The sequence below is a fragment of the Sinocyclocheilus rhinocerous genome, unplaced genomic scaffold (assembly GCF_001515625.1).
Source record: "Sinocyclocheilus rhinocerous isolate Xijiao unplaced genomic scaffold, SAMN03320098_v1.1 scaffold113, whole genome shotgun sequence".
NCBI classification, from domain to species: domain Eukaryota; kingdom Metazoa; phylum Chordata; class Actinopteri; order Cypriniformes; family Cyprinidae; genus Sinocyclocheilus; species Sinocyclocheilus rhinocerous.
In genome coordinates, this window is record NW_015646846.1 from 2,197,131 (window position 1) to 2,210,104 (window position 12,974).

Below are 12,974 nucleotides of genomic sequence, written 5' to 3' on the forward strand. Positions count from 1 at the left end.
ACACCGCATTACACGGTGCCCGTCTCTCCTCAGTGCCCTCAGGAGATCGGTCTGCCAACCCTGCCGGTGTTCCAGGGCGCAGCGGTCTCCGGCGAGCGCTTCTCTCAGTTACCGCCCGGAAACGTAGCGGTACTAAGAGGCTCGCGACCTCCACAGAGGTCTCTAGAGCAGCTAGTACGGTCATCCCCTGCCGGTTAGCTGCTTCAGGGCACCGAGCTAGCTGCTCTAGGCACACCAGAGACCAGTCTCGCGAGACTGGTTCCCTTAGGAGGTCACCTGGCGGTGTGGGAGCCCCTGCCAAGTATGCTTCATTGGGTCCTGCCCCGAGCAGGCTCTGGTCTAGTCTTCCTATCAGACGACGTGGGTCCAAGGGCCGTCGTTTCCAATAGGAGACTTCAGCTATGAGAGTCCTGATGCTGTGGCGCAGGACCTCGTGGGGCAGGCCCCTCTGAGGAAGAGCAGTGTACACCGCATTACACGGTGCCCGTCTCTCCTCAGTGCCCTCAGGAGCGGACCAACTGCTCGTATGCTATGGTCCCCCTAAGAGAGGTATTCCAGCTACAAAACAGACCCTCAGTCGGTGGATAGTAGATGCCATTTCCATTGCTTATGAGTCCTCTGATCTCCCTTCGCCTCTAGGGGTCAAGGCTCACTCTAAACCTGAGACGTTTTTTGTCATGTTCTGAAAATAAACCTCACAAAATTTTGTTAACTTTAAAATAAAATAAAAATGTCAATGGGTGAGAAAAAATGTAACGAGTTATATTGTGTGAAAAATAACGTATAATATTTTTATGTATTTATTAATACATTTTTTCTCAAGTGATTTTATTGTTTTAATGAATATTAAAGAATATTACTTTGCTGTGCATTTTTTCTCAAATCTTTCCTAAGCTATTTAAAAAATCACGTTTAATTTGGCAATGTTTATTAACGAGACCACCAAAACAACTAGAACTTCAAGGCATTTCTGCTTTTTTTTTTTTTTTTTTTTAATGATTAGCCTAAATAAGCTGACAAAATACAAAATTACTGTAATAAATAAATAAAAACAAAAAATGGTTACTATAGTTAAACCATGGTAACAACAAATTACCCACGAGCCGCTGGGAGTTACTCTGTGATTAGTTCTGTGCTAGCCTGGAGCCGAAGACCCGGCGTCAAGTGGAAAGCCACTCTCTCCCCACCGCAGGGTGAATGATTGGGCAACTCGCGCTGTAATCAATCACCCTTTCTACCTCCGACATACCGCACATATAGACATCCACCGGGAGAAGGATGGGGCCTCCTAAACTTGTTGCTATCTTTGTTGCTGTGCCTGAAAAGCTGCATGATTTTATTTAGAGTCGGCCTTTGACTCGATAACAGGAGATTAATTGTCGCTGTTGCTTCGGTTTGTCCCCAGTGGGTCTTTGTGGCTTTCGGTGCACAGAGAAAGGTTATACTGTACATGTATGTGCTCAAACATGATTTCCTCTATTCACTCCTGGTCTGCTACTGTTTGCCACTCGGCCCCTGTGGACGGGGTCTCATTATTGCGATGTGTATTCACATCTTCCACCTTTTGCCCAGGGTTCTCCTTCTCTTTCACTTTGCAGCTTTCCACTTACAATGAGATTTCTGTGACTCCTTCTCCTTTGGCATCCCTGTTGGTCTGAAACTGGACTTCACTGACCTAACGCTGCCCTCCCATCAAGACAAGAGACTTCAGAAAGAAAAATCACAAAAGTTATCACTTTTAAATCTCAGTGGTCTCTCCTAGACAGAAGCAATGAGACTAAATGGAGATCAAATGAAGAACATGTCTCAACAATTAGGGCTGCATGATTAATCAAAATCCAAAATTGTAATATGGCTTAATGCAATATCATATTGCAAAGGCTGTGATTTGATTAAATAAATACATATGCTGTGAAGAGAGGCTTTAATGGCTTCCTGTGGGTTTTCACCAAAATAAAAGCTTAATGGCTTAATGGTTGAAATAATAATGAAATTAAGACAGCCATAAATATTAGTATTGTAATTTTAATGTTGTACTGTAAACTAAAATTATGATCTTTACACTAGTAATATTTCTTATTTCATTTAATATTTTTATTTAGTAGTCGTAATGATAATAATAATAAAGTTTATTAGTTGTTGTCATTTTATGATAATATTGATATTGTGCATACTGTGCAGTCATGCAAACAAACACAGAAAACCTGGAGCTTTTTAAATGTTTAAATCACATTTTAAATTGCAATGACAATTTTGATCAGAAAAACGTTATTAGAAACAATAACGCCCTTAGAAACAATGTAACAAACTGCTCACATTTGTCAATGCACTAAAGTCTCAAAAGTCATTTCAAATATTTCTAATCATTTTTTTCCAAAACCAAATGATCCTATGCTATCCACCTTCTTTTAATAGCTTTATATTTTTGTTTTGTCAACAATGTGTCTCTTTTTATTTCTCCTAAAGAAATCTGAAAGACAAAAAAAAGTCAAGAAGTCTCCAGGGCTTAAAAAGAGCAACATATGGAATATTCAACAGATTCTTTCTGCATCTCCAACATGCGAAAACAAGCTAATATCTTTTGGTTTGTTTTCATTCAAGGTAAAGTCAGTTGGAACATCATTTATTCACAAGGTCAAGTGGGTCGTTTTGAAAATGAGCAGCACAAGGTTGCTAAACCCCTAGTACAACAAAAAGCAAACATTGTGTATGAATTTCCAGGAAAAATAGACTTCAGAAACTGGAGGTCAAGCTCATTCTAGGCTAAACGCAGCAGTCGAGTGGGCAAAATCTCAGTTGATAGTCTGTTTCCTCTAATGATTCCCATTAAAGTTAATGTGTATGTTTGCATGCAACTTACCAATATGGCTGCGATGTGTTGAGGCCAGACTCAGCTGACCCCAGAGAGACAGCAGACAGATGCCCAACAGCAGCAATCTCCTGCCCACACGCTGCAGTTCCCGCTCCCGCATCCTACAATCACACACACACAATACCTGTTTACACTTAAGCGAAATTAACATATGATTCAATGACATATGGGAAATAACACTCAGAAAACAGCTAATTTATCTTGAATACACTATCAAACACATGGAAATAAGTACTACGATTTAGCAATCCTATCAAATGGTAATACTACTGGGGCTAGTTGTCACACAGGCTATATTCAGACTGCAGGCAGATTTTTTTCTCAGATCAGATCTTTTCAGTCAGACTGTTTGTACTATTAAAGTGCAAGTGATCAAATCAGATTTGTGTGTCCATACATAACCAACTTATCTGCATGGGCTGCTTTGGTTTCGATGCAGGTGTACCCACATTTTTGATGAGGCTTTCAAAACAGATGCAGGAAAAATAGAGATGCATCATCTCCAAATAAGCACCTGTTGAGTCACGGTGCTTAATAAAAACTCAGTGATGGAGGAGACTGGTATATATTGTGATGTTCCGGCTTTGGCTTTGTTTGAATACTGTATGAATACTTCTGGCATTTCTGTCACTGGTTTTGATGTTAGTGTTGCGTTAAGAGTGATGCAAAAGATTATTTGAAATCTGATTTGAGCAGCCAGAGCATCTAGACTGAGACGCATCTGGAAAAATCTGATTTAAATCCAAATGTAGTTTGAATCAGATTTGAAAAAAATCTGATTTAATGTGGGTTTTTTTTTTTGTTTTTTTTTTTTTGCTGTCCAGATTTTAAAAAACCCATCTGGATTATATTTGGATATGCAAAAAAAACTGGATATTTACTAATAGTCTGAACAAGACCATAGGTGCAGTAACCACATTAGCATATTCATGCAACAGTATAATAAGAGGTAGGTTTTTCATACAGTTTTATATTGGGGAAGGTTGTCAGATACTTTTTTAAATTATATAATTCTTAATTGGTTTGATATTTCTGAATGTTACATATACATTTTCATTGTTTCATTAATTGTTTTACGGTCCATTTTGATTTCTTGTTAATTTTAATGTAGCACCGTGGTACTTTTCTGAAGGGAAAAAAACGAAACATTTTACAATTTCCCCTAATTAGCTCAAACACCCAGAAAATAGTCCATTTACCATGTAAATGTCAGACCCAATATCCCATTTTATTCTGAAATACAGTCAGTATAGTCAAACAAATGACTCCAAACACAACATGATCCATAAATCCTCAAAATGCGAGATGGTTTAGAACGTGGCAGACACGATTCCAAACAGCCATTAATTTCCTCAAATATTTGCCATCCCTCAAATGTGTTAGCGAGTGACACAATCTCGCTCTTTGGAGGTGGTCCGCTCTTGTCTGGAAAACACAGCAATCTTGATATACTATCAGAGGCTGCAGGCCAGTAATTCCCTCTCTGTCTTTGAGGGGTCCAGAGAGACTAGAACACACAAAAGCAATCATCGTGCCGCCACGCCAAGCTTGTGTTCTACTTGTGGAGGGAGGACAACAGCAGTATCACAGCCATATTTTCATGTATTTTGCCAGCATCCCTTCTCAAATGACAGCAAAGGCTGGCTTCATATGAGGGGCTGCGAGCCTGCGTGTTTGGCAGAGACTGTGAGGCTTTCATGCATATGTTCAGTATTCAGTCAGACTCTGGAGGTTTCTTTGTCCTTCATTATTCTACACTAAAAGAACATTGGTTTGGTTTTGTGGCTGCAGCAGAGCATGTGAATAACCCAATTTGAGGATTTGATTAAGGCAGGATTTGAGGAAATCTGTGTTGCATTTTGCAAGCCAAAAAAAAGGACTTTAAACATGTTAATAAACACTACATCAATATAAAATATACATATATAGTAGAATTAGCTTTCTACAGAGGTGCTTACACATGAAGAACTGACTGCCACAATATAGGGTGTATTAGACAATTGTGGACCGTTGCCATGGCTTTACTATATGGTTGCTAGCATGTCCTGAGAGGTTGTCAGGGCATTGCTATACGGTTGCCAGGGTGTTGCTATGCAGCTGGTAATACTAGAGTGTTTCAATTATTACTATGCAGTTGTTAGCATGCTCTGAATGGTTACCAGGGCATTGTCATGTAGTTGTCATCATGTTTTGATGGTTACTAGGGTGTTGCTGTACAGCTGGTTAGAGTGTTTTAACCGTGTTACTATGCAGTTGTTAGCATGTTAAGTGTTTACTAGAGTGTTGCTATGCAGTTGCCAGGGTGTTCTGGTGATTGCTAGGGTGTTGCTATGCAACTGGTAATGCTCGAGTGTTTTAACCATGTTACTATGCAGTTACTAGTATGTTCTGAGTGGTTACCAGGGTGTTGCTATGCAGTTGGTAAGGTGTTGTAAATTGCTTCAAAAGCAACTTTACACAATTGCTAGTGTGATGCCATTCAGAGAGGTGGTTGCTGGTGTGTTCTGGGTGGCTGCTAAGGCATGACTCTGCGGTTGCCAGGGTGTTCTGGTGATTGCTAGGGTGTTGCCATGCAGCTGGTAATGCCTAGAGTGTTTTAACCATGTTACTATGCGATTGCTAGAATGTTCTGAGTGGTTACCAGCGTGTTGCTCTGCAGCTTGTAAGGTGTTATAAGTTGCTTCTAGTGTAACTTTACATGGTTGCTAGGGTGATGCTATTCAGAGAGGTTGTTGCTAGTTTGTTCTGGTGGTTTACAGAGCATTCCAGATGATTGCCAGGACTTTAATATATGGTTGTTATGCAGTTACCAGGGTGTTTTGGTGGTTGTCAGGGTGTTGCTATGCAGCTGGTAGGAACTTTGTTACTATACAGTTGCTAGCATGTTCTAAATGGTCGCCAGGGTGTTGCTATGTGGCAGCTAGGTTGTTATGAATGGTTGTTAGTCTGTTGCTATGCAGTTGGTAAGGTGTGGCTCAGCTGATTTTCGCATTCCTTAATGTGGTTGCTAAGGTGATGCTATGCAGTTGCTAGGGTGTTCTGGGTTACTTTCAAGGCATTGTTTTACAGCTGGACGTGTTCTGAGTTTCTAGGGTGTCCTGGGTGGTTGCTAAGGTGTTGTTATGCAGTGGATAAGGCAGATTTCTTTTAGAATGCTGTTGCTAGAGTTGCTAAGCGTTGTATTTTAATTGTTCGCCAGGTGAAAACTGTCAAGTCTGAGTAAAAGCACAGCTCTCCTCAACAAGCCACACAATCTGAGGTAACATTCATGTCTATAACAAAACTACAACATACTCTTAGCTCCTATGAGAAATAATAACAGTGAAGAACACAAAAAAATGAAATCTGTGCTTTTTTTAAACCTGATTAGAAAATGCAAGTCTTTGTACACATTGTCAGAGCTTCATAAGCATCATTCATCAACCCAGCGTCTTTTCTTTCTCTCTTTCCCTCGTGCTTTCTTCCTCCCACCCAAAAGAACAATTAGCCTCTCTGCCCGCAATAACTGCACAAAGCCGATGGGGTTCACAAGCTTATGAGGTCCTTGACAAGTCACTGGACTTGAGGTATTGAAAACACACACACTGTAAATAGCTGACATCGCCCTGCATGCACCCAAAGGGCTTGCACGTATCGATTGAAGAGAGACATGGGTAAATAGGAGCCAAAGAGGTCAGAATGTTTTTTTCAACAAACCCAAGTGTGCAACAGCCCTTTCCTGATTGGACATGTTTTGGTTTAAGGGTAGAACAAACCTTCAATTGCATTTTAACGTGTTAAGAAACAAACAATGTAGTCTTTGACAAACCTTCACGTCGTTCAATCAAATCCTCTGCTGCAAAACACATTATCTAATTATGGGTATGATAGAGGCAGCCAATAAGTTTGTTATTAATTTGGTGATTATGGCTATGTTTAAATAAAATACTATGCAGTATATGCTGTGCAGTGCCTAATATAAAAAAAACACTATGTGAAGCTGTATACATTACACAACAGTAGTACAATGATTTGCATACTGTGCACAGTATACATACTATATAATGCATGAACAGTAAATGTAGACAATATTGTTGAAAAGTCTGGGGTCAGTAAGATTTTTCTAAAGAAATTAAGCAATTAAAATTTTTATTCAGCAAGGACGCATTAAATTGATCAAAAGTGACAGTAAAGACAATACAAAATGTTACAAAAGATTTATATTTCAAACAAATGCTGCTGCATATCAGAAATAAATTAAATTTTAAAATATATTCAAATAGAAAACGGTTATTTTAAATTATAATAATATTATACTACACATATTAAAATACTGCAGAAGTAAGCATAGTATACTATTCCAAATGATCCAAATCCCATCTTTCCTTTGTGGACCCACAATTCCCTGCTACCTCTAAGGCAGTATGACTAACTTTTAAAGCATATAAACACATAAACCAGAGGGAGGAAAGAACCAACAAGTTATTAAGCAGCTTCTTCCCTGACTCTGATCTCACTCCAATATGTGTAATACACTATACACCTAAGGGACACCAACAACAGCAGCTGATTGACAGCATTAAAGACACCAATGAAGGCATTTTATGAAAAATTCAGAGAAGAACAAGCATTAAGACTAGAAGTGCAATTGCCAAACCACTCGAACGCCATAAAAACGAGTGAACGAAAAAAAAAACCTCCACCTGTTTTCCCCAAGAACAGCGAATCACTTTCAAACGAGCAATCCAGCCCACCACGGCTTGCTAATTAGTCCCTTTGGAATGCCCCTCGTGCAGATGGCAAGATGTCTGACATATTTATTTTGGTCCTTCTCGTCAAACCTCTCCTTTCTCTAGTTCTTAAACTCACCTTCGTCTGAGCGGAGGCGGTAAATGCATTTAATCCTGCAGATGTAGAGTCATACAAGTTCTCCAGACTCACTTGACCTTACTGCGTGGATGTAAGTGCGCGCATATGAAAGAAGCGGAGAGAAAACAAAATTACAGAGCCACCCAGGTAGGCGCGTTTCCCCACAGGGCTTGAAGGAACCGGGCACGCGAGGCTCACATCTGCCAGCTTGCCAACCGCAGGAGTGCAACTTAAGATCTAGACTGCTGGGTGAAGTGGAGAATCAAAGATGGAGAAGGTCTGAAAGGAAAGAGAGAGGGATAGAAGCGTACAGAGGAAGAACGGGGGCCTCAGGTGTAGTTATTAGTCCACAGCACTATTGATGGGCCTTGACAAGAAAGAGCCAGGAGGGGAAAACAGCCGTTTGGGCACTAGGCACTTTCCACAAATAGGATTCAAAATGGGTCTGAAGTCAAGTCAAGTCAAGTCACCTTTATTTATATAGCGCTTTTAACAATACAGATTGTGTCAAAGCAACTGAACAGCATTAATTAGGAAAATAGTGTGTCAATAATGCAAAATGACAATAGTAAACACTAATTTTTCAGTTAAAGGCAGTTCATCATTGAATTCAGTGATGTCATCATCCAGCTCAGTTCAGTTTAAATAGTATCTTTGCAATCATTTGCAATCAAGTCAACGATATCGCTGGAAATGAAGTGTCCCCAACTAAGCAAGCCAGAGGCGACAGCGGCAAGGAACCAAAACTCCATCGGTGACAGAATGGAGAAAAAACCTTGGGAGAAACCAGGCTCAGTCGGGGGGCCAGTTCTCCTCTGGCCAGACAAAACCAGCAGTTCAATTTCAGGCTGCAGCAAAGTCACATTGTGCAGAGGAATCATCTGGTTCCTGTGGTCTTGTCCCGGTGGTCGTCTGAGACAAGTACTGTATTAGTTTCCTTTTTCTACAAATGTTTACTCATATGAGGTGCTTAACCTTCAAAACATGCTAAATATTACATTAAATTTATTTTCTGTGAGGTTTTAAATTTGTGCGACCCTATTAGCTTCCTGCTAAATTTAAATGTCTAAATACAATTTTAAATTTTGATTTACATATAAACATGAAATCAACATCAAAACTAAAGGGACAGTCCACCCAAAACTATTTGGTTTCCTTTGACTTCCAATTATTTCATTTATTTGTTTATTGTCCATACAATGGAAGTCAATGAGAACCAAAACTGTTTAGTTACCAACTGTTACGGACGGAAGGATACGAGAAGGCAGGGTCGGATCCAAATGCAGCTTTATTGTGACAGCGAAGTCGAACACAGGCAAAAGGTAAACACAGGAACAGACTAGACTTAACTAAGGCTCAGGAAACGCTCTGCACGGAGCAGTCGCAACCAGACAGACAATCATAAACTTCAATCAATACTTCGCAGTGAGTGTGTGTGTGTGAGCAACATTTATAGTGCTCCTGATGGACAACAGGTGTGTGTGTAATTAATCCCAGGTGCGGGGCTTGTGGGAAATGTAGTCCATAGTGAGAGCTGACTGATATCGTGACACCAACATTCTTCAAATATCTCCTTTTATGTTCAACAAAAGAAAGTAAATCATAGGGGTTTGGAACACCATGAGGGAGAGTAATGCTTTTAAATAGACTATACAGTATATACCAGAATGGATAACAGGCTTGCAAGTTTAGCGTAAATTAAGCTTGCACTTCATAGGATCTAGTCTATTTGGGACCAAATGTTCCATTTTCTTCAAAAGATTTCGACAACAAATAGCTTTTAAATGCTAGTTCTTTTGTTTCATGATGCTCTAAACAAAGAACAAGTTAATGAATGTGGACAACACACAAATCAAATTCATTCACAGAACACTGTCAGACAGTATTGTTATCCTTGACTCAACAATACAATTCATTTTTGAATCAGAAAAAACTATCAAAAATGTGTTTGCCTTGAAGTTAATAGGACAACATATGGTGGGCAGAATGCTTTTTCTGACAGTCAAATATGTAAAACAAGCCTTTTGGTTCAATCGCTGTGAAAACGTCTAATACAAGCCAATATGGAACCTTCAAGCCTCAGCGTTTGATGGCAGTTGGTGAAATCAATCGCAATATGTGAAGATTTTTATAAATGGATTCTACTGCATTTGAGTTAAAAACAATGGCTTTCAGTTGTCAATGTTTTAAAAGGATTAAGCAATTATAGTGCTGCAATCTATTTGGCTTAAATGTTCATAACATAGTTAGCCAAACATCTAATTTAGAAACCTATAGCTGACCCGACCTCTGTTTATCACATGAAATGCATGAGATACAGGAACTAAGAGTGTTCTCCTCAAAAACAGTCCTAGTTTGCACTCTGGTTCTGACTCAAAGGATGATATCTGATGCTATATGGTTTACCGACAGCCAGGTATGACTTTGAGCGACTGGAACAATTTGTTGTTAGAATGGGAAAAAAAAGATGAGAAAAAGAAGAGAGAATGCAATATAGATACAAGAAAAAGAATTCTGCATGATTACACACCTGTATGAATGTGAGAGCTGAACATCATTTTCCCTGCAGCTTCAAGACAGGCTTTTTAAGAAGTGGTTGTTAAAATATAGGGAAAGCTAGTCGAAGTCTTGCATATATCGTCTGTATAAGTCAAACCGCACACTGATTGCATGCATTTCACCGAGCTGAGAATACAAAGGGTTTCTTTGTTTTTCTGGGTGATCTTTCCACTTTGTGGCACAGTGGAAACTCCTCACAAACACTCCTGTACTTTTCATTTAAAGATGAATGATTCTGCAACAACATGCACTGAGCCACTGGAAATCTGTCTTTAGTCTACCTGTAAATGTCTGTTGGAACGAGCAATGGGATGATGTGCAAAGGTGATTTGGTCCTGTTGGTATACAGTGGTGAAACTAAAGACATGTTAGCATCAAGTTGCCTTCATATATAAGCCAAAATCATTCGTCTGACTCATTCTGCAAGTGTCTCTCATTTTCAAAGGCCTCTCCTCATAGGTCCCGCTGAGGAACAGAGGTCAAAAATGTTGGATTTTGGACTAGCATACAACTCTAAAGAGAATACGAGTGGAATATGACAATTATGATGTCATATCAGAGGACATTTTTTGCTACGGGTGAAAAATACAGTATGAACAAAAAAAAAATAATAATAATTTTTTTTTTGCGAGAAAAAAGGAAGAGCTATAATTAGGTTAATTAATTAAATAAGTCATAACAGTTATTCATTCAGATTACATTTACATTCAGATTACATTTTAAATTACTTTTTAATTTAAAAAAAGTTGTATGGTGAAAAATGAAAAAGGTAGATTAACATTAAGAACATTTTTATTATGTTCCAAACTGATTTTATTTTAAACCAAATATTACATTAATTTAGCAGTTAATTATAGAATTTAATATTATTATTTCAATTATGTGAACCCCCCAGCATAACGACTAACCCTATCATGATTTAAAAAAAAAAAACTGTACCACGGAAAAGGAAAAATTTACCAAACAAACAAACAAAAATAAATACATAAATAAATCACACTTATGAGTGTCTTAGAATAAAAACACTGATTAACATGGATAGCCTTTTATTTCTTAATGCTTTATCGTGTCATGTTTCATTAGGACATTTTTTTACAGTAATGCTGTTCTATTTATTCCATTTTATTTTAAAGGTGATGTCATTTCTACACCATTTGTGGAATAAAAAAATGCCTGTGGCTATATCAGACCAAGAGCAGCGTTTTAATAAGGGGAAAAAATCTAACTACAAATGGCCTACTTAACAGAGGTCTCTGCACATGAACATATAGAATAAGAAAAAATATTTCAACATTGAAAAATGGCACACCCTTAAACATGTAAATTCAGCTAGGATCCGTCATCTACTGCATTTTCCGGGCCAAAGTCTCTGACCCCAGCGAAGTGCATTCTGAATAACCAGAGCAATCAGTATGCGACCCAGACTGCTTTTAACTGTTTCTTTGATCTGAAAATTTGGCTCTGGCTTATTTTAAAAACCTACCCACTTTCCCTGTTTGCAAACTACTAGTTTTTTTTTCCCCTCATCAAAGCCCAACCGCTCTCTCCTCCGCCGACCGAGATTTCACTCAAGCAGATGATTGCTAAATGCTAATGCTAAAGCACGAGGGGGAAATCTGACTCAAATTGAAAGCATATTGAAGACCAGAAGAGCCGTAATGCGATCAAAGGCATGCTGAGTGGATCTCCAAGCTTCCCCCTGTGCTTTTCAGCTGACACTGTGTCTGCCTGAGAAGAAAATTATGCTTCTGTTTTTGTCAGTCATAAGAAAATTCTCCTCCTTCTAACTGTGAGCCCTGGAGTCTGAAAGCTCTAATGCTGATGACAGAAACCCATAAATTGGCACAGAGTTAAGAGTTGAAATAAATACCTGCTTAGAGGCATTAAAAAAGTCTTGAATTGAAATTCTTTGCACAAGGTAAAGCTTTGCAGTAGAGTGTTGTGCATGAAGTCAAAAAAAAAAAACTGTGTGATGAATTGCATTCCGGTTTGCATACTGTTGTTTAAAGAAAAATGCAAGGCCAAAATGAGTTAAACATCTTGGCATTATAAAGATGCCAAGTGACTCATTCAAGTAGGCTTGAGCTCCTTTTATTTAGCAGTTTTCTCTCTGATATTCTATGCAGGCATAACATTGACATTTATTTGATCAAAAATACAGTAAAAAAAAAAAAAAAAAGTAATATTATGAAATATTATTTCAATTTAAAATAACTTTTCAAAATAAAATAACTTTTCTATTTGAATATATTTTAAAATGTAATTTATTTCTGTGATGCAAAGCTGAATTATAAGCATCATTTTTTTGGGGGGGAAATGGTGATAAATTTTTTTTCCCAACATTCTTTGACAAATAAAAAGTTCAAAAGAACAGCAAGTATTTAAAATAAAAATTAGGGGTGCGCCAATCCGATATTCAGTATCGGTATCGCTCTGATACTGGCATTTTCTGCCGGATCGGGTATCGGTCAGACGAGACCGATCCAAATTCGATATAGTGCGTATACTATTCTGTGTTATTATTAAGCCCAACGAAAGCCACAAAAACATTATAAAGCACCATAAAGTTTTCGTGCACTATATTTCAAGTGTTCTGAAGCTGTTCCATAGTTTAATGTGAGGTACAGATGAATATTTAAGTCAAGTTCACGTAAACTCTTCTCTCCGCAGCGGCTGTCTGTCATCCTCCATTCAG

The 12,974-nt window shown here is 38.5% G+C and overlaps 1 protein-coding gene across 1 annotated transcript in view; it reads right to left on the reverse strand.

Moving 5' to 3' along the window:
* LOC107708097 (protein FAM19A2-like) overlaps nucleotides 1–2,972 on the reverse strand; it is a 28,251-nt gene extending 25,279 nt beyond the window's left edge. Inside the window, exon 1 of the mRNA XM_016512242.1 lies at nucleotides 2,861–2,972. Coding sequence (XP_016367728.1) covers nucleotides 2,861–2,972 — 112 coding nt within the window. The remainder of the gene's footprint in view (nucleotides 1–2,860) is intronic.
* Between the last annotated feature and the right edge of the window lie 10,002 nt (nucleotides 2,973–12,974).